This window comes from Oenanthe melanoleuca, chromosome 1A (genome assembly GCF_029582105.1).
Source record: "Oenanthe melanoleuca isolate GR-GAL-2019-014 chromosome 1A, OMel1.0, whole genome shotgun sequence".
NCBI lineage: Eukaryota > Metazoa > Chordata > Aves > Passeriformes > Muscicapidae > Oenanthe > Oenanthe melanoleuca.
Genome location: NC_079334.1, coordinates 61,394,284 through 61,420,604, shown reverse-complemented (window position 1 = coordinate 61,420,604; position 26,321 = coordinate 61,394,284). Strand labels below are relative to the sequence as shown.

Below are 26,321 nucleotides of genomic sequence, written 5' to 3'. Positions count from 1 at the left end.
AGTGCCTGTTGTTTTTCCTCTCTGATTTCAAACAGAGCACAATATTAATTTAAGATTCATCAAACACATGTGATGAAAGACAAAGAACTAGTAGGAAAAATATATCATGCCTTACACAGTCATCATTATAAGATGTAGCTCTTTGTCAGCTACCAATTTATCAGCACTGAGTGCTTGCCTGCTGCACCTAACAACATCCTCATGCCAACAGTGCTGTTTTCTCTTGAAGTCTCATTTATCTTCCTACACAGGTCATTAAAGTTTGAACCTGCTTGCCTGAAGTTGTGTCTATGGTTGCCACTTTCTCTGCATACACCCCCACAGTGTTCTTGTGCTCCTGAGATATCTTTATTTCAACAACAGCAACAGCAGCAAAATTACTGGCATTTTCACTCACAGAAAACTGGGGAAATTCTTCGTGTTAGTTTTATCTCAGTTTATAATTTTAACAATCTCTGAACTACAAGATCTCAATTTTAGGGGACTTGATCAACCTTAAAGTTTCTACCCTCAGCTGCATAATACATGGCACACATACACTGCTATTGTCTTGGGTGTTTTTTCTTGTTTTACCCCACTGATTCTGCTTCAGGTGCCTGTGTGCCCTGACAGAAAACCCTAATTCATCATTGTGCTTGTTCCTTCCTGCTCGAGGAAGAAGTTTACTTGTAGACTGCTGTAGAAGTGGTGGATATTTATTAAAAAAAAAAAAAAAAAAAAAAAAAAAAAAGGCCTGTGTGAAAACAACAATAGCTGCTAAAAAGAGCCTTTACCCTTATAGATAATGGCAGTGGGCAGGTGTATCATAACAAAATTAGAGTAATTTAAGCTGGAAAAGTTGGAAGTTGGAAAGTTGGAAGGGGCTGCTGCAAATCCTCAGGTTTAACATCCAGCCCCTGCCCCAAGCAAGGCTGACTAAATCAGGTTGTTCAGGGCTCTCTCCAGGAAACTTTTGAGTATCTTCAAGTCAGAAATTCTACAGCCTTTCTAGCCCTCTGTGCCAGTGGTTGACCATCTTCATGCTGAGGAAGCTTGATCTGGTTTCTAGGCAAAGTTTGGTGTGTTTACTCTTGTCAGTGGGAGCTCCAGGGAGAGTCTGTGCCAGTCTTTTCTGTAGCCTCCCATTCAGGAGTTCAAGCCAGCAATAAGATGTTGCAATAGTAGACAACCAGTGTGTGTATTTAGGGATCAGTATTGCAATATGCTCTAGCAGAAAATAATTGTAAAGATTACAGGAGATCAGCTAGTATAGAAAGTGCCAGCCCAACTTCTGACTGGGAAAGAATAATTTTACATGTTCTGTACTGATACACTGACTCCTGGATGACATAAAAAACTAAATTCCTTGACTTGCGCAAACAGCATTTAATTCTAATATAATTCTATATTATTATTATTTTTAATAAAAATGTAACTGAATTCCTGTAAAACCTAGGTATTTGAACATTTTCCTGGTCCTCCTTTGTTATGATAGACATATTTTGATTCCATGCTTTTTTTCCTAGTGCTACTAGAGTTGTTTGGCACATGACTGTTCCAAATGACTGGCTACCTGTATTCCATCTCTGGATCACATATATGAGATCTGATTATTCTGGCACTGCTGGGACGGTGTCTGGCTTCTGGGTAACATCACCTCTCCCTGAACATAAATTGTATAGAGTGAAACCAACAGTCTCTCAGTTCCTTCATGCTGTCATAGCTCATTTTGACTTCCCTGTGTGCAGTGTAACTTCTGATACCAATACCTGCAGGGTGGACAGTAGGGTTATTGTAGCTTGTGTGTCTGGTGTGGAGGAACTTAATTCTTACAGTTTTCTCTTTTGCTGTGCTGCTTAGTTAGGTAAAATGAGAATAAATCTTATTAATAGTAGAGACAGGTTTGTTTCTCATTCTGGCTCAGAGTTCTGGAGATGCTGAAGGAAGACAGCTGGTGTAGACATACACTCCAGTAAGTCAAGGAATTGAGGAAGAACATCTGTAGGAGATCCGAGAATATTTGATTTCAATGAGGCAGACATAGCAGTGTCATCTACTCTTCTTAGCCAAATAACTTAAGAAAAATTTGAGAACATTACTATATGTTATGCCCTTTGGAACAGTATGTAGGAGTAATTCAGAGGAATCTGAACAGGCAAACTGAGTGCTCTGCTCTCCTCCACATTAATGCTTTTTTAATTACAGGTTACTGGAATAGGCAAAAATGCACAGCAAAATCTAGCTTCTGTGGCACATGTCTTTAAATGTGGTAAAGAGGAGCTCAGGTGTGCCTTATTAGAGCTCTAAAAATATTACATACTCAAAGCATTCCAAGATTTCTTGGCTTTATGAGACCACAGTTGGCACACATCACATGGAGTCGGGCTTTATTTCCTCCTGCCTTCATTTGATATCCTTTGTTCAGGAACCCAGCTAGGAATGCTCATCTCTCCAGGAACCACAGTGCAATTTTTTTGGTAAAAGAGCTTTTACTTTCTAGCAGTTTGCTTTTTTATACCATGTATTCATTGAGATTTCCTTTCTAGTAGGTAAAATGATCACTTGAAGAGCTGTGGAGATTCCTAGTTTCTGCTGTGATCCTAATGATAATATTACCCCATGCTCTATTCTATTTCTCAACAAAAAGTCAGAGGTTTTGATTTTTATCAGGTCATCTACTTCACATTTTTTTGCCACAATCATGGAACTTACTTCCCCGTGGGGAAATCAGACAGCAACACTTTATTTATTTTTAAAATTAGTTTAAAAGAATAAGACATCTTGAGAGCTTCTTCAGATTGTTGATACAAATCAAGTAGATGCAATACTGATGAAGTACAGCTTGATTATGTCTATTCTAGGCAAGGCTGGAGCTGAGAGGGCTCAGATTTTGAGAAGCCGCTGTTTCAGAAATTTTCGGGAGAACTGTGTGTGAATCAGTTCTTTCCACCTGGTATTGTGCCTTATCAGATCCTGCAAGTTTTAAAAAAATTCTTTAGGAGCCAGATTTCCATTGTGAGGATTTGCTCATCACCAGAACAACCGTCCATGGAAAATGACAGTAGAAACATTTATTAACCTTGAATAAATCTGTTCCTTCAAAACATATCTCTCTAACTGTTGCTATGAGCCCTGCTTCCACTGCTACAGAATCTATCTGGAGTCTGAAATGTCAAAGGAATTTAAGACTGGTTGAGCCTGCTCTTCCCTGTATACCTCTGTGTGTGGGAGTTGAGAGAGGGTGAGATCATTCAGTGCACAGCAGAGCCCCAACAAAGACTCCTGACTTACGGGGTCTGAACTGACATTTGTGGGTCTAGCACACTCCCCAGAGTGAAACTGCCAGAAACAGTCTCATCTCAGCTGTTGTTTTGCTAAGTGATTCTTCTTTTGGTATCTCTAAGGTAACTGGAATCTTTGTGCTTCTTATCTTCTAGCACATCAAATATATCAGATAATAGTTAAGTCAGAACAATAAGAGATGAGATGCTGTGTCAGCATGTGGGCTGCAAATGGAACAAAAGAGTTTTCTTAAATTCAGTATGTTCTGAAAATACAAAGTAAGTGGCAATGTTCAGCCATGCAGTAACAGACCATTAAAGGAAAAGGAGTTACTCTTAACACTGCAGTTCTTTTGTCTTTCTGTATCAACATTCTCTTGTTTTTTAAATAGCTACAACAAATTACACTCTGAACTCTGTAAGTACCTTCACTATTTCTTCCAGACTATTCTTCTGCAAAATAGACTGTGAAACCGTGTTTGTTAAGTCTCATTGTGTTCTTTATGGCTGTGGTGCACATGCTGTCCAGCAGCTGGAGTGAGATTTGAGGAATGCTGAAGTCAAAAGGACAGAAATTTTTTCAGTGTGCTGAGATTGTTAGTTAATCACCATTAAGTTGATGTTTACCTGTGCCCCTTTTATTTGCTATTTACCACATTGTCTCAAGAAAATTTTTCACAGAGATCTTTAATGTGGTCATGACATAAGTGCAAACAGCACTAACACATAAAGGACTATTTTTGTAGAAAATATGAATCCAGAGGAACTATTGCCTGTTCATGTTTGCATTATTTAAAATGGTGTTACTTAAAAAGAAATTGTGTTATGAATATATGAGGGCACAACAAATAAAAATGTGATAGGTAGATTAATATCTACATAGCCATATTGCCATCTATTATGCTATTTGAGAATCGGGCCAAAATTGCATCTGAATTCCTGTGTTTGATGTATCTAACATGCATAAATAGCAATACATTTTACATTTCAGTCCTCTGTCTTTCAGGGAGAGCTTGTTTGCTCAGTAAAGCAGAAGCAGTAGTATTTATGCTCCACTGTAGCCCCCGGCTGCTTTATAAGGACCAAAGTGTGCAGAATCTCCTGTTTCCCATTTGTTTGCTTTCTGCTCTTACTTACTGTAAGGGAATTCTAACCCTCAGGAATACCTCAGGTAAAATCAGTTTTAAGAGAGATTAATAAATTTTTGAGAATTTTTTTGTTTGTTTTGATAACAGGAGGAACTTGCCAATAATGTCCTGTTTTTTTTGTTGTTTTGGTGGGTTTTTTTGGTTTGTTTTTTTTTTGGGGGGGGGTGTTTGTTTTTTTTTTTCTTTTTTTGTTAGCTCCTAATTTATCACAGCTAAATCAATATATTTAATACATAGGGAAAAATATGATTGAAAGGTTCTAATTCAACCTCCTGCTCAAAGCAAGGCTATATTCAGAATTAGATTGGGGGTTTGTGTCAAGCTTTGATGGTATCCAAGGGTGAAAACTGTGTAAACTCTTTGGATATTGTTCCAGTTAAGAGTTTTTTCTGTGTATCTCATTCATTATTTCCCTTGACTCAACTTGTGCATGTTATCTCTTGTTCTTTCACTGTGCCCAACAGGTAACCAAAGACAACACTTAGATCACCCCTTAGCCATCTCTTTTTCTCCACAGACATTACTCACTCAGGCTCACTAAGTTCCAATCTTCTCATGCTGTGTCAGCCTGAAATGGCATTTGCTTTTTGCGGTTCAGCATGGTTCAGGTCAGCAAAACTGCAGGATTTTTTTCTTCATGTCATGGAGCTAACCCACAATTAGGATAGTATAAGAAAGGTTTAAAATATTTATTTCCATCTTGAAACCCTTCTACACTGCCTGAATAAGTGACTGACAATGAGACTTGGGTCCTGTTGTTTATTAGATTGTGGTTAGATCTTTGCATGAAGGGTAATGCACAGTGTAATTAGTATTATTAACTGTGAAAATACAGTTGTTTACTAAACTGGCATCTAATACACCTGGGCTATAAATTATGCTTTCTTTCTTTCACACAAAATTCTCATCTTCATATTTACACTTAATGGGTAGTGGTAGTGCAGATAAACATTTCAGTGACTCAGACTCTGGAGTGGAAGGATTGGACACAATTAGAGTATTAACTTTAGATAGTAATTGCCAGCACAGTTAAATGTTGGTTTATTTAAATACAGCCACCAAATTATAATGGGCTCTAATGCATGGGAATGAATCGTAGTCTTGTTATGTTCAGTGAATACTTAGCTATATCCTTTATGTAAACATCCTACTCACAGTAATCCAGTAAGGACATAAGGTAGAGTCTGTTTATTTCAAGAGGTAAACCACTCAGGATTATACGGGAATTAGGATGTGCATGCATTTATGGAGGTTTCCGATGTGAGGAAACTGCAGGTTGTCCATTTCACTCTGCTTTTACTCCATGGTAAAATGTGGAGTGTGTTCCCCCAGTTATCATACAGCCCATATTCCTGACTTGCAGAAACATTTTAGTGTGTAAAATCTAAATTGGGATTTTAATTCTGAATTCAGAACAAAGCTGTGTTAAGACTAATGCCTTATTATTTGAACACTAATTAACTGCCTGGTATTTCCTGTGATAAATTGATGGTTTTAGTTTCTCAAAATGTGTAACACTCTGGACTGAAAGTTTGCATGATGAGTGTCTTGCTTCTTTCTATTTGGAAATTTTCGGCCAATGCATTCATTGCGGGGTGTGGACCTGTGATGCAGAGCCTGACTGCTAAGTCTGAATTCCAGAGAGGAAGCCTTTCTCTCCTCACACAACTGGAGGATTCAGCATCCTATTTCATGTGCAGAAGTGCCTTGCAAACTTCAATTACACTTTTTTCCCCTATTATTTCTGTGGTACTTCTGTATCTCTTGAGCAGAAGGGGGCTGGGTAAAGCAGCAAGGTGAGATCTGTCCTCTACTTCATTTAAGGCAGATCTAGTCTGTGTGATGAGTGAGACAGGGGACAACAGATTCCCACTATTCTCAAAGATCAGGGCTTGATGAGTCAGATCAAATGCCTATTAGTTTAGGGTACTTTTGTTTTCTCTCTTGTGCCTACATAAGTTAGGAATTGGAACAACTTCTTTCTAAATTGAATCATGTTTCTGACACAGATTTTTGCCTTACTATAGGTGAAAAGCAATTTAATTATTCCCCATTCCTGACCAGCATTTGAAGGATATGTAGTCATTAAGGAGAAATACTGAAAAGCTAAAAAAAAAAAAAATTCTTAATTTCTTAAAAAAATGTTCTTAAATATAGGCAGACTTGATCTCTTAGTGGAGATCCTTGGGGTACCTCACGACTTCTGCTGACCTACATTAACACTTATTTTAGGCAAACTGCTTTGTGACGTAACTAAAACTTGGGCCCAGATCAGGTATCCAGGTTAGGTGTAGTGCACACCATTTATTTTAGCATTACTGTGACACAGAGTTCTCAGATAGACAGCATGGCAGACAGTGGGACATGCAAGGTTTTGCATGAACCAAGACCAAATCCTGCTTCCTAAAGCCCACTCTCAGCTCAGATGAGTTGGACTAAGGCAAAATAGAAAATTCCCGCTGCTTCTATTTTCCCTACAGAGATCATTGCAAAGCATGTCAGCTTGAACATTTAATCACAAAATAAGGAATGTATCTGGAGCTCTGTGCATAAGAGTGTTACCTAGTGACATCCATTGGGACCCTGTGTTTTAGCTTAAAGTACATACTTTAAAAAAAATGTTTCTGAGGTTATAAGGGTAAATGTTTTGGAGGCAGTTCCTGAAAACATAGGTCCTGTAGGAATCATACCCTTAATCCATTGGCTTGATGCAGTTTTCAGCACAATCAGTAAAATCCCACTGCCTTTGCTTGGCTTTGGATTAGACCTCAAGGGTCACAAACTGGTTGAACTAAGCAGTGGAGCAGATGCGAGCTTCCTCAGCTTGCAGACCTTTCTACCAGATTCCTGTTCAGACTTGTTAGCATCTGAATCTCAGGAGTGCTTTCTGGAATATACATCTGCAGAAACCAGCAAACGTGTAAATTATTCTCCTAAATCTCAAAGTTTTACTTCTAAAAAGGGCAAAAGTAACTTTCTTTTTAAGGAACTCAGTACTACGTTCACTTGCACCTCCAAGCTTGAAGACCTCCTCTTTCGTGGGGTGTTTATGCACTCCTTATGCAGCTGTCATACAACATTTTAATTAAGCAATACTCCACTTAAACTGCAGTCAGCCACTATGGCCAGGGTATGTTTCCTCTGCCCACCGTGGAGAGTTGGCTGTTCTAATTTCATTTGTTCAAATTAATGTGTTAACTCCCTCTGAGGAGGTAAGTAGTGTGTCACAGCTTGAGGCAGGACCTCTGCACACGAATCCTTTTAGTTCATAGCAGGATTCAGGCATGCAAATGTTGACATTTTGAAATTGTTTCCCCAGAAGGTCAAATTAGTATAACTGGCTACAAAAAGAAAACACATCTACCCTGATGCCTTTCATAATTAGACTAGCTAGAAATAAACCCAAGTGTTTGCCATTATATTCAAAGCTGTGTCAGCTGCTACTGGAATTACATTTGTTTATGGAAAAAAAAACCCACCAAAATACTTGATTTTGAATATTTATTTGACATTACAGGAAAATAAAGGTTGAAATAAGTTTTGAAAACTTTGTAAAAAGTAGTGTATTTGTTGTACACTGATTGGTAATGCACTGTTTTCAAGATTGTGAGATATGCATTCAAATATATATGCATCAGTAGGAAACTTCTTCATCAGGACAAGGAGTCATTTTCCCAGCTATCTTAGAAGTATGAACATGGTCTGCTACAGAATGTCATGATGCTGCTTTGTAATGTCTTTCTTGGGTATTACTTAGTCTTCAAACATTATAAACGTGTAGAAACTATATTATGGCATTAGTTTATTCCAGATTTAATCAAAATCTTGCTAGATGATAAGAAGTTTTAGACATGTTTAGTACATTTCACTTGAAGTGTTTAAGTTATATCCACATCTGCTCTAAATTAATTTGGGTGTACTAAAATAATAGAGCCATAGTTATATCAGTTTCTAGTATGCTGAAATGTGTCTTTAGAACTTATTTGGAACCACCCAGTGCTCCTTTAATTTGGAAACACTGAATCAGTGTCCTGTTCAATTTTCGGTGAATTGTAACTTCAATTTTTAATTTCCCCATTCCCCCCCCTCCCCCCCACCCAAAATCTCTAGAGTGTGCCATTAACCACAATGTGTTAGTGTATGAGCATCAAGGAAAAATGTGAGTTCTCCTTTAACTTTCAGCAGGGATTTTGTGTGAATGTTCCTCATCTGTCAACAGTGAGTCATGGTATCTTGGATCAATGTGGGCATTTGGAAGTCTGTGTGGCAGTTGACATACACATACACTTGGATATTGCACCCAAAGGAGCGTTCTTTTGGAGGGAAATTAGTAGAGTAACCAGTGGAGCTGCCGAGAATGAATAATATCATTGGGTCTGGAAGGGGAACTGGAAAGTGCCCTGCCTTTTCCCCCACAGCATTCCAAGTTTTAATGCGCCCTTTACATGAACCAAACTTACACTGAGGCTACACAATGTGGGTAAGAAATTTGTTAAATTCACAGTGTGCTGGCGTGGAAATATGGTGCCAGTGGACAATGTTTCCTAAATCCAGGTGAAAAATGGCCCTGCTTCAAAGCACACAAACTGCAAATAAATGTAGAGTGTGGAAAAATAAACTAGGTTAAAATTTGCAGTACGTTTTGCAAAAATAGTTACATTTTGGTAATTCTCATTTTACATAGTAAAGATAAGAAGGCAAACCCTGCTTTCCATTTCAGTGTGCCTGGACCATTTCACTGATACCTTCAAGTCTACAAATCATTCTCTAAAGGCTTCTGTTCTGACAGGGGCACAAAGTAAATGATATGAATGTGATCTCTGATTTCTGTTCTGGTAAGAAATGTGCAGTTCTTATGGCGCGAGCAAAAATGATATAATGATTCTCATTTATATTCCACTGCAGCTTCAGAAATAAAAACTTCCATTATTTTTCTTTCCTGATGCTAACACTGAGGATAATGATGCTATTGTGTTGATGCAAGAAGAGCTACCATTTATTTAGATTGATGAGACACCTAGACTAGACTAGATCACCCTTCTGCTAGTTCAAAGAGAGTGGAAAAGAATAAAACCTCTGGGAAAACGTAGATATTTAGCATGGCAGGCAGCCACACCAGCTTTTTACCCCTCCCCTCCAAGTTAATTTCGCTGAACATAATATTGCTTGGTTTTGTTTGTTTTGGAACAGTATTTCCACTTTTTCAGTTCTAATTTCTGTCACCTCTTCTTGCTGACACTTGCTGCAGAAGGTGGGAGGAGATGTGGCTGGACATGCTGCAGTTGGGCCATGCCAGCCAAGAGCAGCCCCCAGGAACCTGCTACGAGCCAGTTCAGGTGGGACTGGCCGAGTGGTCTTGGAGTCCAAACATCATAAAGTTACTTTAGCTGTCTTTGGATCCCTTCTGAGGCTGCTCTAAATAGAGGCTGATGTACCAGGTGATATGTTGTCCAAACAAATCCAACTGTATTTACATTGACATGTCTTTGAGCAAGTGAACCTGTGCTCTGAGGTCAAGTGCCCTGAAGTTGTATCCAAACCTCATTGTGCATTAAGCCCAGACAGACAGGAGGTGCTACCTGAGTGCTGTTGATAATCCACTCACTTTTCCTCTTCCACCTCTACTGGAAATTGCTGATGGGTCTTTCTGAAGTTCACTTAAAAGATTGAATGTGGACGAGTTATTTCAAAACAAAAGGCATTTAGAAGGAACTAGGGGTTGAAATGCTGTTACAGAAACTGAATTCAATCAATGAGAAATGATGCTGTTTGCAGATATTTCCACTCACCCAAGGAGGCCCCAAAGGCTTTGAGGAGGGGAGATGGAGTGAGGAGGAGGAAGGGTGAGGGAGGCACCATGGCCAGCTGAGAAGGGAGTCGCAGCAGTCATTTTGCTAAATTAGATTTCAAGTTTTGCATCTTCACTTGTCAAGACTCAGGTCATGGCTGCACTTTTATCCACACATGATTAGGAGGGGAAATATGTTGTCTCCAGCCACAGCCAAAGCAAACATCATATGGTGTTTCAATAACCAGGATTCTCCATAGAAGAAGATAACGGGGTTAGGTCAGAGAGTGAGAGTTCCCCAGAATACTCTCTAGATTTTCTACAGTTTGAATTTCTGGAGCTTGGTGAGCTCTAAATTTAATAGCCTCTTAAAGATTTCTTTTTCTTGATTTCACCACTTTGTCCCTTGAAACTATAACAAATTTTGCCATTTAAAACAACCCATGTCAAGAATTTCTACAGCTTAACTGTGTTGTGTGAAGTGGATTAAGACAAATTTTGAGTGGTTTTAAAACTAGTTAAAGCTCTTCATGCTGTAGTTTCTTGGTATTGTCAGCATTACAGTTGCAAATTTGCTTCAATGTAGTGAATTGTAGGTAGAAAGGCATTCCTCCTAGCCCCTTTAGAGTATGCTCAGTATCCAAAAAATAAATGTAAAAATTGTATGTAAGGTTTACATTCCATTTTGAATGTAGCAGTTAATTATAAATTTATTGTTTTTTAAGTGAGTAATAATTAAAAAAATAGGGAATGTAGCTCTACTTTGATTTGTGTAACTTGAAAGACATTTAAAATTTTGATTGCTAGAGCAGTATCAGGCATGAGAGAATTCACTTTGAGAAATGGGGGATTGCTGCTGAATGATTAATTATTATGTTTATGACATTTAGATGAAAGGGAAAAAACTGGACATTCCTTTTTGATGCACAGAAGATTGTAGGTGCAACTGGAAACATTTGATAAATAATATTTACTAATTTGTTCTAATAAATAATAAATATATTACACACATTTCAGAACCAGTGCAATCAGAATCTTTAATCCATGGTGTAAGTCCGTTGATTTTAATTAGCATAAATTAAGAGCAAAATTGGGCATTATCACTTTATTTTGGCACAGAAGTCCTTGCAAGGAGGGTCAGGGGTTAGAAGTCCCTGCTGTATTTTGCTGCAATTAAATTGCACAGTGGAGCTCTGTGTATCTGTATGTGAGCTACACAGGCTGCTTAACTGCAGTTGTTGCTTTCAGCCCCTTACTGAAACTCATCCAAAACCTCACTTACAGATTAGAAGTAACAAGAGCTATCAGAAGAAAGAAGGATGTAAATCCAAGCATGAATTTTACTCATCCGTTCTATTAATGTTAAAAGACAATTCCTCAAAGTGCTGGATATGTGATCACAGTGAAGGGTGGAACCATTCTGGAAAAACAAAATTTTAACAGAAGGAGTGTTGATAGCTATGTCTGAAATTAAGAATATGAGGTCACTGATATGTACCCGTATAGGAAAACCTGGACACAGTCCATCTAAGCCAGCTGCTATATAAATTATAACGATTATAATGATTTACCTACTAGTAGGACTAACCCAAAGCCCTTTTTGCATCTTATTAATCAGGGGACTTTGAAGAGTTGTTACACAGATAGAGACAAGAGTGTCACACGATTTTCAAGCATAAAAAGACCTTTTTCAAAGCAGGTCAGATGCATTTTCTGTCACAAATCTGCTGAAAAGAAAAGTGTTACTTATTCTATTTTGCAGTTTTGCAGATGCAATTAAATTTACAGGGAAGGTTTCTAACCCTATTGTTCATATTAAACAACTCACCTTAGTAAATAATTTGTGCAGGTTTATATTGTCAGTTCAGTAATAAAAATGAAATACATCAGAGAGAGCAGAGAAGGCAGAGAAGGACTTTATAGAAGCTTAGAATGGTTTATGTTGAAAGGGACCTCATAGATCATCTAGTTCCAGGAGTATGGGATACCTTGCCATGAGCAGGAGCACCTTGCACTAGACCAGATTGCTGGAAGCCCCATCCAGTGTGGCCTTGACCAGTTTCAGGGATGAGTCATCCCCATCTTCTCTGAGAACCTGGGCCAGTGTTTTAGCACCTTCATAAAAAAACAATTCCTTGTTCCTATCAAATTTAAAGCTGCCTGCCATCAGTTCAGGGCTTGTTTAATTTCAGATTGAATCTCCCTCTGCTGGATTTCCTCCATCCCAGTGTTTGAAGCTGTAGATCACTCTCTCTTGCAGTCTCTTAAGCCAGTGAAAGCACTGACACTCTCACTGATGACTCACCCTCTGCAGGTCACCCTCATTCTTAGTGTCTCAATTTTGACATCTAAATCCTTTACAGACCTAGCCCATTTCCAAGAGTCAATGGTAACTTGCTTGTCAAACAACTAAGTCACACTTGAAAATAAAACCACCAATCTTTTAAAGAATTTCCTCTGATATCCCTATGAAACTTAACAGCTCATATTTGCCAGTTGTTCTATATGAGCTAACTTAGTTTTGAAGTACATTGATTTGGTACCTGAAAGCAGGATTTCTTTAAGAGTTAAAAAAACTCTTGGGAAAGGAATACACTTGCCTGAGGAAGGGTTTTATCATAACTGCAACTCCAGTACAGATATGGACATTATTGTTACTTTTGAATGCTAATAGTCCATGGTGTGTAAATCACAAAGACAGTGACTGGATTTTTGACTTTCAGGTTCAGTTGTTAGGAGGTTCCCTTTTCAGAAGGGAATTTTCTAAAACACCATTGTATTTAAGTAGTTTTTTACCTAATAGTCCCCAAACATCATGACACGTTCTGGCATTATCCAGATAGTTTTACTCTCATCTGAGTTTTTACTCAGAAATAATTATTCTTTGGAAGATGAACTGACTTTAATAATAATAAATAAATAAACCTAAAATTCTCAAACTGTACTTGTACAAAAGTCATAATGTAGACATTTTGTTCTTTCTTTGTGTATATCTGACTTTCATTGTCATGATTATGACAAAGTATAATCATATCTTTTGAGCTAACTTCAAAATAAATTGTCTGAGAAAACATCCTAATAATTCAACATGCAGCTTCATTGAGTAACGATTAGATGAAGAGCAAAATCAATTCATCTTTGCTGGCTTCTTAGCCAGTGTTGTTGGACTTTGTGGGTACAAAAGTGAGTTTCAGGGTAATTCAGGTGCACTTACATGTTGGTCCAAGTGCAGCATGGTCAACGTCTGGAGCAAGAAACTGCCTGTAGAGAGCAGCAGCTCTTTTCCTGCTTTGCTTTTGTTCTGGCAGAAAAAGTTCATGAATTGGAAATCTGTGTCTTGCTTTATTTGGGAACAGTCAGTAAGAATTTTGCTCCATGCTGCACTTGGACCAACATGTAGCTTGACCATGCAGAGGATGGGATGTCTGCCCACCTCATTCCTGCTTGGCTAAATGAAATGCATCCCTGCCTGGCAAAACAGTGTCTGTGTGTTAGTCCCTGCAAAGGTGTTTGTGCCTCTGTGATAAGGATATTTAATGAGACAAGGCCATATTTTTATAGATAAGGTAATCACTCCTTGAAGTTAAAACTACCCACAATTTTACTTAATTGATAACCAGTACCGGTTCTGCTTGCTGGAGACTAACTTCATAGAAGTATCATAGAGAGAGCTGAAAATTGATTAACTTCTAACTAGATCTGATAACTGAGTTATTTAATGAATAGGATTTAGCTTAGGATTTAGCTGTCTGTTTACCTGTGCTAGCTCAGATGGTGCAATTTAAGGTCACGCAGTGCCACATTGGGCTAACCAAACTCAGAGGGCTGAGTTAATATGCCTGCAGTGTTTTTAGTATTTGAGTTAGACTGTTTATAGGCTTTGCATTAGATCATTATTTTGCTGTATTATTGCCACATTTTAAAGAACCTTGATAGTTACAAATCTGCTTAAGATCTGGGTGCTCATTAGTGTGATGCATCACTTTCATTATTTCTCCTGAGCAGTTCTTATGCCAGCACAAATGGGAGGTAGCAAAGATGTTACCTACTCAAATCTCAAGACAGATGAATTTTCCCTTAGACAGAAAACATCTTAGTAAGACCAGATTATGGTCTCCTTTTGCCATCATATCTTTCTACCTGATGCATCACATACACGCAAAAAATGCAATAGGTAGTATGGGTAATGGAAGTCTGTGATTTTGTAACAATGCTGGGCTTAAATACTTGTGAAGGTCATGGTTAAATGTGTGCCATAACCTTTCTTACAAAGCCAAATTCATAATATGGGATGTTAAAATAATTTTACAAACTTTACAAGTCTTTGTTTAGCTCACAGGTTAATATTTCTCATGTTTTATAAGAAAACAGCTGAGCTAAAGGGATAATCTGGATTCACTTTCAGAGACCAAAAGGACAAATAATACAAATAATAAAGGGAAAACAGGTTGGTTTTAAAAATCTAAATGTTTTATGTCTTTGAAATATCATGTGACCCCTTCAATTACTCAAACCAAAAACACTTTAAGGGCTGTCATGTAGCTAAATAGTGCTGACATTAATGAGCTAAAATCTTCTCTCAGTTTTACAGTATAAAAAACATATGCATCAGTATTTTGAAGTCAAAAGATTCCATGCTCATACTGGTGCAACTGAAAGAAAACATGGGTGTAACATTCCTCCTTCCAGGTATCTGGTTTTAATCAAACTATACTCCTGGCCCTCAAGTTTTCTTTGCTGCAGTGGAAGGTAGGCAGGAGTGTTTCATTTAAAATGCTTGGTTTACATCACGATTGCACAAAAAACTGTATATCTTATCCTAGCTACCTCTAATTGAAAAATTGTGATAGTTCCCTGAACTCTGTTTCTGAACTATATGTTGTCTCAGAAGCAAAAGTTTTGCTCAAAAACAAATACCTTAGTGTTTTTTCTCCTTTTAGCAGAGTTCGGTGAAACCAGGTGATTGGCAACTGTTATGATAAGGTAGATGAAGAGGATGAAAGCTAGGGCTGATTGAACAGCTGTGAGGGGCTCTGTTCCAATTGTATTTTGATTACTGATAAGATAACCTTCCCTTTTCTCCCAGTGATTTATCTCATTCAAATTACAATAACACTGAATTGCCATCAACAACAAACGCTGTGTAGTTTCAAGTTTCTGTGACTCTAGTGTAGCAAAAACCCAAAGGTGCTGATTATAAGTTTTCATGTTACATTTCTAAAAATGGATAGATCACTTACTGCACTATGTGATCTCATACACTTCATAAGCCTGTTTTTTGTTTCATTTGAGATAAAACTGAACACTTTCTGGTATTTCCAAGCAGCATAATTCTAAAATTATCTGAAAGCATAAGTTGTGGTTTTTTGGTTTTTTTTTGGAAGGGAGAGTGTTGATAATTTGTATGTCTCTTTATTCTTCTGCTCCTAATGTGAAATCAAAGACTTACTGGTAAAAATAGTTTGGAAATATTGGAACAGTTTGAATATAACTGAAAGCTATATAATCTGACATTAAACTAAAAGATGTAACAAAACAAATGTTTCTGCAATAATTTCCACCCCCCTCAGGTGAAATGCTAAAAAGACAAAGGATTAATTAATTTTCCTTTTTATGTTTTGTAGAAGTCTGAATTGTACTACAGACTGTTAGCAAGTTATTTTTAGTTAGGGTGGATGACTGAACCATTCTCCTCAGTAAGGGCAGGATCCTAAGGTCCCAGTGATGTCTGAGGTGTCAATGTAAGAAAATAATTGTGGTAAAAAGTAGTTAAACCCTGGGTGGGGGGAAAGGAGTTGGCCATTTTACTAAGCATTAGACCTGGCATGGGGTCGAACTCACCTGATTTCAGATTAGTGAATTCCATTCTACATGGAAATACTCCACTGAGGTATCTCACTGCGTGACAAGGCCATTGTCACACCTGGGTGGGGACAGGAATCCCAACAAGTACGGTGCCTTTTCCATGCTTATATTGCTGGTTTTGCCACACAGCTCTGCTGGCTTATGCCTTGCAGGAAGCTCTCTTGATTTCCTGCCAGTCCCTGCCTTTTCCATGACTGTTTGACTGGGGCAGAAGTCACCATCTGCACTCATAGCAATGAAATGGGGAAGCTACAGGAGAGGCTGGAAGTTAAAATACCCACTCCTTTCCTTGCATGTATCTAAGAATTTAGCAAACAATTACTCAAAGAGCAATGACTAATTTACACCTGGGATTATTTGGAAAAAGATACACATGCTGATATACAGAACAGGCACAATATGCATCAGTGTAAGCAAGAAATGCATGTGCAGACATGCGGCCACCTGATCCTCTGTAGCCAAAGTAGAGCCTGGCGAGGGAAGAAGGAAATGTTCCAGCATGACGTTGTGGGAGGTACTGCTCACAGTTCAGCAAAATCCCTTTGGATGGCATAATGGCATTGACTCATCTTTTATCAACTGCTGGGAGACCTACAGCAAGATCTTATCGCTGCTGGCAGAGGAATGCAGGAGAGTTTTGTGCAAGCAGCAGCCCACTCCTTGGCTTGGGGAACGTGGTGTGACGAGCAGCACGCCCTGCACAGTCACCAGGAATAGGACAGGGCCAGATCTGAGCCCTGCTGAGGGAACTAGGAAACCTTTCCTCTGGTTTTTGCAGAAATTGATGTGCCCTTTTCACCCTTATCAACAAAAACAGTCTTGGTGTGTGTCATTGTGAGGTCTATAACAAGGGATGTAGGCCAAAGCCCACAAATTTTCTAAGTTGTTACACAGACAAACTCCCTCTCGCTAAAAAGATTAAAGATAGTTTACCTGCTAGTAGATAAGTGAAAAATAAGATGGTTTTCTTTTGTTATGTTCTCCTCCTGACAAACTCTGCTGAGGGAACACAGACATAAAACAAGATTTACAGTGGAATACCAACCATGGATAAAGCAAACTTCAGCATCTGCATGACTGTTTTCATCTCAGCTATAGCTGTGGTTTTCTGGCTTCTTCTTAAATAAAGAAGTGTGATAAAAATAAACCAAATCTACATTCCTTGCACATGCATATCTCCATGGATTTCATAGCAGGAATTTGGCCCTCTGTGTGTATATATACACTATTAAGTTACAATTCCATTAGCAAATTAAATAAGCACGTATTAAAACGAAAGCAAGAGTTAGGGACTGGTTTTCTTCTGTAAATTTGCCAACTCTATCTGGCAAAGTGAATGTTCTGACACAAGTCAGACTGGATCAACAGACACATCAGTTAATAGAAGGCCATGCAGAGTCTACAGAAAAGCACATTGAAAAAGGTCAAATACTTCAAGCTTGGACACTGGCAGAGAAAGGAGACTAACATGGAGCAAGTAAGTCAGGAATGTTAATTAAAGCTAGTCGAAGTGGTTATTAGGGGCATCTAGCCCACAAACCCTGAGAAATTCAACCTCCATCTGGTTTCAGTGATCATCACATTAATTATAATATGATTATTTTTTAAGATATGGTGCATTTGAAACTGTTAGTTTGGATCACCTGCAACACTTAATGAATGTTGGAATGAAGCACCAATAGCAAAAGCAATGACATCTCTTTTACCTTCAAAATACCACCACCCACTTTAAATCTACCTCATACAGCATTTCATAGTTGCAGTGTGCAGTGGTTAGCTCTATAGGGCTCATTCATTGCTGTTCAAAGCTACAGACATGACTACAGCTGAGGATGTGTCAAAAGGAAATGAGAAAATTATCTCAGGCAATTACTGAAGAAATTCTCTGGGAAATTACTGAAAAAAAATGGTGGAGTAATTTTACATCTTCGCAATAAAAATAACTGCATAGATCATAGGGGAAGTAAAAAAAAAGAAAAAAATCTTTAAGACCAGGCAACCATTGCCTGTCTGCATAGGTCATGGCTCGGCCAACATTTAATAATAAGGATGAAAAGGGAAAATATTTAGGCTATGCTAGTAGACAGTATTAATTTCATTGACTGATTGAATGCATCCTCTTGTCATTACAGTGCAATCTTTGTTGTAAATCCTGGTTTATGTTATCACTGATCATCCACAAACCTTGCCAGCATGAGTGATCGACTCTTAGTAGAACTGATGGATGCCAGTGCCCTTCTGGGATTGAGCCCTGTCTTTGCTTTCTCTCAGCAATAGTCACTCATTGGATACTGAAGACACTGGATAGTAAACACTTTAATGAATTTGAGGAAGTGGAATACTTAATTTGTATTGATTGTGCCATTGCTTTGCTCTTCAGCACCCTGTTCCATAATGGCCTGTAAGGCCACATTCATCACTGGATGAATACATATATGTTAGAATAAACAGCAGAAGAACTGCAAAAATATTTAGGATTTCACCTCCTACTTGTGATGTAGCTCAAATCTACCTAAATTAGTAGTGACTGAGAGTCATCAACACACAAATGACATTTTTCTCCTCAGCCTATATTCTCTACCTGATTCCTGACAGAGAGAAACCTGATGTCACATGATTTAAAATACACTGCTTGGAGAATGTCTAGGCCTAATCTTTTGGGCAACAGACCCTGGAAATCCAGTTGTCATCTGAAAAAGTAATGTGACAATATGACACATACTGAATTAAAACCTGGAAGAAATATTCCATTCATAGAGAAGGCAATGAAATTTATCTTTTAGTTTGACTTTAAATTGCATGTTCATAAAAAACTCAACAGTCTTTAGGTTGCATGCTCTGAATTTCACAGAAAATTAAAAGGAAAAAAAACCCTATATATATTTCCCTGCACAGCCACACCTGGTCCTTTTAAGTTTTACTGTGGAGACTTATGAACAGTGAAGATGATGATGTAATTTACTCTTGGCCATAATAAACCTTAGACTTCAATGCTCTGATCTCACATTTTTCATTAATATTAGAAAAGAAAATGTCAATCACCATTTATAGATGTGAATATTTAGAACTCTGCATTAGAAAAATCATATCAGGCTTCTTTTAAGCCAAGTAGCTGTGTGCCTAACTGATCTCATTTTAATTTTTATCAGTTTTACCTTTGTGTAACATCAACTTCAGCAGACACTTGTCTTTACGCTGCAGTCACAAAGGGCAGAATCATACCTATACGAGTTCAAACCAACAAAGATGAAAAAATTACAGAGGTTTTTGACAGCTGTATTATGAGAAAAATGATCAGATACAGGTGACAGCAGAGCATTTCTAGCCAAGAGAGAGTTTTAAGACAAGTTAAGCAATCAATCATCTGCATCACTCACTATTCAGTGAGTCGACATTCAACATCTGAATCAGTCATTACAGAGTAAAAAGAATTAGTAAAGTCTCTTACAAAATGCAAATAAGTGAACTGGAGGACAATAGAGTCAAATTCTAGAACTTGGCAGGAAGCCATAGGAATTATTTTGACAAGACTGCTTGAGGTAATTTGATTGTTACATTTAAAAGAAAAATAATTTTAAAAAGTGAGCTTCAGTCTTGAGCAGTATAAGTTAGTAATATAAATGTATAGTTATATTTAGTGACAAAAAGTGTAAAACAAGGAACAAAATAAGGTGTCTGCTCTGATGCTTTGTTAAGCTGCTACATGAATTAACTGTTTTTGGTAGTGAGGGTTTTTCCACATAAATACAAAGAATACTGATGCTAAAATCTATCCCAAATGGTATGCAACTAACAGTGTTTGTCTTTCTTCAGTATGTTGCCTACTAATGTTTCTGCAGAGTTTCAAGCTGCTTCAAAATCCACCTGGTATAAGAAAACATCAAAAGTAGGTTTAACATCTGCAGAGCTACAAAGCTGCAGGTGTGAAATCCTGTAAAATCATAAGTATCACTATTACATAGGTCCATCTTCCTTGTTAATACAAAAGAATGAGTTAAGAACAAAAAAAATGAGTTGAGAATTAGGCAGAAACTTTTGCTTAACAGCACAAACAGCACTTTTTGTTTTTCTCCTTGATTTCTATCCGTATATGATATGCTATTTTACACTCACTTCTCAGTCAGAATAATGATGAAAAATGGGAGAAGTCTTACTGAAGACTGAAAAGCCATAGAAGGTGGCTGCACTGTTAGGTGAATCCTAGACATTCAGGCATTTGGCATGTGATCTGAGAGGAGTTACATACATCCTTGGCTTGCACACGTGGCAGAATTGATGCAGACATTGCATACCTGATGCTCAGGCCACGCCCTCTGGCCATCAGCCCTTGCATGCTGATGTATTCACTCCCTTTCTCATCTTTCTTCATGGCTCCATCAGTGGAACTGCTTCTGCTCCTACAGATGGATGTTTGCCTTCATAATTCACAAGCTCAGGGCTTGAACCTTGTAGGATTTGTCATCACTAGGAAACTTTTTTATTGATGACTTAGTGGTGGAGACATGCCTTTAAATGATGGAGATGGTTTGATTTTGGTGCTGGTGTGAATATACATAGGCATGGAGAAAGTGCATTCTCATGAATATTTATACTTTCATGGTCTGTATTAATTTACGGTAAAAATATTTTTCAGAAAAATGCATGAGACTTTGTTAATGTTTGAATAGCTAAGATGATTCTGTGGATCCTTGTACTTTAAAAATTCCTGTCCATGATAAATGCAAATCTCTGTGAGGAATATCAGAACTAGAAAATTACCCTTGGGTTAAAAAAGAAGCAAGGTTAATTTCTCTAGTTAAGTTCTTGTTCCAAGCAAGGGAACAACATGCTGCCTGTGTAAGAAAGCTCAGAATATAATACATTTAAGAAGAAGTGCTACATGTTATTATATGTCATCAGCTATTCATTCTTATCCCTTTTCTCATAACTTACAGATCTTTATGAAATAGTTTTTTTCTGCTGGAAATAGATTTTGTGTTTAGATGTGGTTATCAGCCAGGTATCCCCAAGTTCATCCTTGCAAATCTCATTGATTGAAGTTTGACTGACAATTGATGAGCTACATGGATAGAATTTTGCCACCTAAACACTCATACAGATTTTTAATTGATTTCACTGTTGTTTTGACTTCTTTGTGGAGCTGAATCTCACAAGCAGTTTGGGTGCTTGAAATAAAAACATTCAGGGGCCCAGCATTCACTTGTTTCTACACCATAAGCACAAATTCCTAAAATGGTATCTGTACAGGGCAAAATACAAGTCTCTATTTCCTCTGACCATATTAACAACAAAAGTATTACCTTTATCTTACAGAAATGTTGGAATCCAACAATATAATAAATTTCAATGGACTAGCTAACAGCTCCAGTTACCATACTTTCCTCTTGGATGAAGAACGTGGTCGGCTGTATGTTGGAGCAAAGGATCACATATTTTCTTTCAACCTGGTTAACATCAAGGAATATCAAAAGGTACGTTCATTCATGTTCTGTACAATGTAAATATGTACTTTGGATGTTAAAGACTCGTTATTACTCAGACTGTGTTGTGCACTGTTGGAATTATGGAGTAAGTTTGGATGTCAGGAATTCTGTTACGACAAAAATATTTGCTGACTCTATGAAAAGAAATTTATAACGAGCCTGTGACCTTTGACTATGTAATCTACAATTTTTTTTTTTTAGACTACAAAAGAGAAGTAAATGATAAGTGAATAATCCAGCTATTCCCCAAACAAGACATATTTTCATGGCAACTGCTAAAAAAGCCAAGCATATGTTATGACAGTTTAACCAGAAAGGCCTTACTGCTCTGTATTTGTCTGCAGATAAAAGAAGCTACTTGGGACTCCAAGTGTTGATTTTTCTTCTTTAACCCAGCACTTGTAGGCACTCTGCTCTGCTGCTTTTGAACCAAAACAGTTCTAGTGTTAATAATAGAGAAACAAGTCCATAAAATATTGCTGTTCTTGATGAGATTGTAATTTTCCAGTAAAAGTTGGTGAGTAACTAAAAGCTGACAAGCAGTTTAGTGTCATTTTTCTCTTGGAATCCAAATAAATAATTAAGTTTTCCTTTATTTTATTAAGACAAAATACCAAGAAGGCAAACACTGGGATGGAAGTTTCATTTGCTATATTAAGTACTTTGATGGCACATTTTAAAACCCAGAGAGTACCCTTTTATGAGAGATATATTGCTCCAATACCCAGGGATTATTTTTTTTTCTTAGTGTTCCTGACCTTTTGGCCGTTTGACTATTAGCTTCCTAAGATGATAGCAATAAATACCTTGTGTTTTCTGTTCAGAGGGAAGACAGGCTATTCATTTGTATTCTCTAAGGATAAGAGGATAAAAGGAAAACTGAGTATTTTCTTTTCTATTCTCTTTAGAGCAGCTATAAAGGAAACTAGCTATTTATTTGAATTCTCTGAGGTATCAATAGCTTAATGTGCAAAACATCTGGAATAATTAAAGGAAAGAAGGTGTTTCCATTGCAGAAAGCAGCTCTGTAGAATGGGAGTGATTGTATTTTACATACTTCCATATTCAGATACTTTTCGAACACTATTTGACTTTATATACAAATATTAAAATATTAGATAAAGAATTAGTGCCAGTAATGTGGAAATGTGTGTTAGCAATAGACTTGGAGAATTTAGTCTAGATTTAAGAATAGGCAAAAGGCTTTAAGAGTTTGGGGATTTGTTTATTATTGACAGGAGAGTCATGTAAGAAACTTCAATCAAAATTGCAATGCAGCCAGTGCTGCACTTGAGCTCAAACTTTACTGGTTGTTGTTCTACCATCTAAGCAAACTCTTCAGGTTTCTGTCTAAATGCTAATGGCAACATCAAAACTCAGAAAGCCAAATTTTTCAATGTACTAAAACCAGTTTTACTTAGCTATCTTTTAAACCAAATTAGGGGAAAAGATTTTACTGTGAAACTAAGGAAAAAGAACATCTGGCTTGAAATACACCAGTTTGAAAAATACTGAGATTTTTGCCCAAAACTTGAATTAAACTTGAACTGGTCCTTTTGGGATATCTGAGAAGTTTGGTTAATGTTTTTCAACCTAGTAAATTTAAATTTTCACATATCTGCACATTTTAAGCTGAGAATAGCAACAGGAAGTAGTGGGAATCCTCTGAGAGAGAATGTGCTCATAAAATTTTCAGCTTTATTTTATAGACTTACGATGTCCGATTGCTGTTTGGTTTTCATTAAGAAAATTTTGAATTTAAAAAATGGTGCAAACTGTGTTTTCAAATATCATCTACAACATCTCCTTTGACCCCCTCAGTCATCCACATTCCATCTTTTTATATTTTATTATTATTTTGCCTTTTGCTTTCTATTAACAAACGATATTGAACACCAAGACTGTAATCCAGACTTAAGGCCATTCATATTGCATTATCTGAGGCTCCCAAATGAATAGCCTGGCATTTTATGGGAAGATCATGTTTTATTCTATATGTAATTCCTAAAAGCTTTTCAAAGAAACATGAATAATTGACTGTGAGGGTCTCTGGATTTTCTCTGTATGAGGTGAGATCCATTTTCTGCTAAGCAAACACTACAGAAAACCTAGATTTAGGATTAGTTGTGTTAGGGTGGCTCTATAGGAACAGCATAAACATTTCCATTTTGATGGTGTGATACTCGTCAAATACCATGGATCCTTTTTTATTATTTAATTAACTGAACTAGCAAAAGGGTGAACTATTAGATACACTGAAGAAGCAAACACCTCATTTCTGATGCTGGGACTCTAATTTGAGATTGTATTTCCATATTTCCATTACCTAAGATTTAAAAGATTAAAAGGACACTCACTCAATGGAGAGTCAACCCTCTTATAATTGGGACTGGAGATTCACATCTGAAATTCACTATGCAGACTTCAAGACTGTTTTTACTGTGACAGCTATTAGTCCTGATTTTGTTCCCAATATTTCATTTCTTGGTTGTCAAATTTTAAGAAAGAAAAGGAAATAAGAAAAAGAATGGGGGAAGATAAACTGGATAAAGGGAGTCTCTAAGCATTTGGCCTGCAATTTGTGAATGCTGAAGCATGAAATAACACAATGTGATTTTTGTTTTGTGTCTTTAGATTGTTTGGCCTGTATCACATTCCCGAAGGGATGAGTGCAAGTGGGCTGGAAAAGATATTGTGGTAAGTACAAATCTTTCTAGCATTTTTTTCCTTTTATAAAACATTGTAAATATTTTATTATGTCCTACTGTGTTAATTCTTAAGGTATTTTTTTCTACTCTGTAAGGGCACACGTCTGATCGTAACTTCACTCTTGAGTTTTCTCATTCCTCTTATACAGAAATTTTGTCTTCATTACCAAGGATTTAAATTTATAAATTGAAATCATGCGGATGAAATAGATTTTGTATACCAAAGGAAAAAAATCAGGAAGGAATCAGAATAAGAAATGTTAACCCTTGCATACTCATCTCCTGATGAGAAGGTACATAATGCTTTGACCCATTTTTGCCCTGCTCCAGGTCCCAGTCCTCAAGGGAGTTCCATGAAGTGCTTTCTCTGTAGCATCTCTCTGGAGCCAGTGGGTTCCCCAGAGCCCTTTCCTGCATGGAGTTCATAACAATATTGAGGTCAAAGTGGTGTAAACATTCTGCATCAGTTTTGGTGCCTCAGGAAAGACACTGCTACACCAGGCATTTTCTGAACATTTTCCCTCATTCCTGGGCACATTGTATTCCCTGTATTTATGAGGTAAGAGAGACACAGCCAGCAGCCCCCAAATAGCAATCATTCCACACTGACAGTGACTGTCTTCTTTATAGGAACAGTGTGGGAAATAGGGCTGAAGAAGGGGAAAAACAGATAAAAAATACATGCATGCAATAAGCCAAACAAATACTTGCATAGCAAAGCCAAATGGGAAATCATCGTGGTTGCCAAGGTATAAGTGAGAGTGGAACTTGGCCCCATGTGTGCATGCTATTGGCCTGATTTTCAGAGATGATTCTGTAAAATATTCATAATGCCAACCATATGCCTCTAGAGAGCTCCATTTGAATAATTTCCTAGGTCATAATAAAAATAGTCTCATCAGTCTTTACCTAGGCCATAGAGGACAGTTGTCTTCAAAAAATGCCATCTGGGAACAGTAGAGGTAGATTGGGTAAAAAGTAGCAAATATGGGCTAAGCTAAATATGTGATGGGACAGCTGAAATGCCAGATACCTAGGCTATCTCATTACATAGAAATAATGCATTTAAAGTAATTCATGCTCACGTCCACAAATAATTTTCAGGAGTACTTTGCAAGGTGAAGCCTAGACTATCTGATATTCAAGGTTAAAAAAAGGGGCTAGTGTTAAATAAATGAGCAAATTAACCTTCCTTCTTCATCTCATGTGAAGTATTGTGATATTACATTAAGTAGATTTCTTTCATTACTGTCATAAAAACCTAGAAAACTAATAAGAGATTCAGTACCTAGCATGAAAGTATATTCTTATTTTTTAATAATTATTTTTAGAAATTCACTGTAGTATGAAAGAGTAGGCTTCATTCATTTCACTAAGCTGATTCTAATTCAGCTTAGTTCTTTAAAATTGTAGAGACATTCTGGAGTAAGCTGGGAGGTTCAGGTTCCCATCTGACTGGGGTGAACTTCAAAGCTTATACTATATATTTATACTATAACTTTTATTTACCTTGATTCTTTTGCTTGCAGTGATACTAGAACAGCTACACCTGCTGATCATGAGTAGGTGAAGCCCACACCACTCTGAGTGCAGTGTGTGACCCTGGCAGTAGGTCCTGTAAAGTTGTTTGGGGTGAGGTTTTTTGTTTGTTTTGGTTGTGGTTTTTTTCTTTTATTTTTTTCTAATTTTAGAATTCTCTACAGCAGTAGGTGAGAAATAAAATAAACACATAGGTGACTAGAAAGAGGGAATACATATCGTGATGTGATCAGAATATTGCCTTTAAATATTTACAGCTACTTTGCCATAAAACAGTGCATTACAAGCAACATAATTGATGTAACTGCAGATAATTTTAAAAAATTTATTCCTCCCTTATTTATTCCTTAAAGCCATTGTCAGTACCTTGGGAGTGTGAAATATAAAGGCCAACAGACTCTTGTTAGAGGGAACAGAAGAAAAAGAGGACAAATAAAGTGACATATAAACCAGTCTTGTTATAATACTGCTTTCAGCATGTACCACTGCTAAGACATTATATACTCCTCACTTGTAACAGCTCAAAACTT

The 26,321-nt window shown here is 37.3% G+C and overlaps 1 protein-coding gene across 1 annotated transcript in view; it reads left to right on the top strand.

Moving 5' to 3' along the window:
* The window catches only part of SEMA3A (semaphorin 3A), a 163,370-nt gene that overhangs the window by 26,176 nt on the left and 110,873 nt on the right, over window positions 1–26,321 (top strand). The window contains exons 2-3 of the mRNA XM_056481990.1: window positions 21,375–21,532; window positions 24,179–24,241. Of these exons, the coding sequence (XP_056337965.1) occupies window positions 21,375–21,532; window positions 24,179–24,241 (221 nt within the window). The remainder of the gene's footprint in view (window positions 1–21,374; window positions 21,533–24,178; window positions 24,242–26,321) is intronic.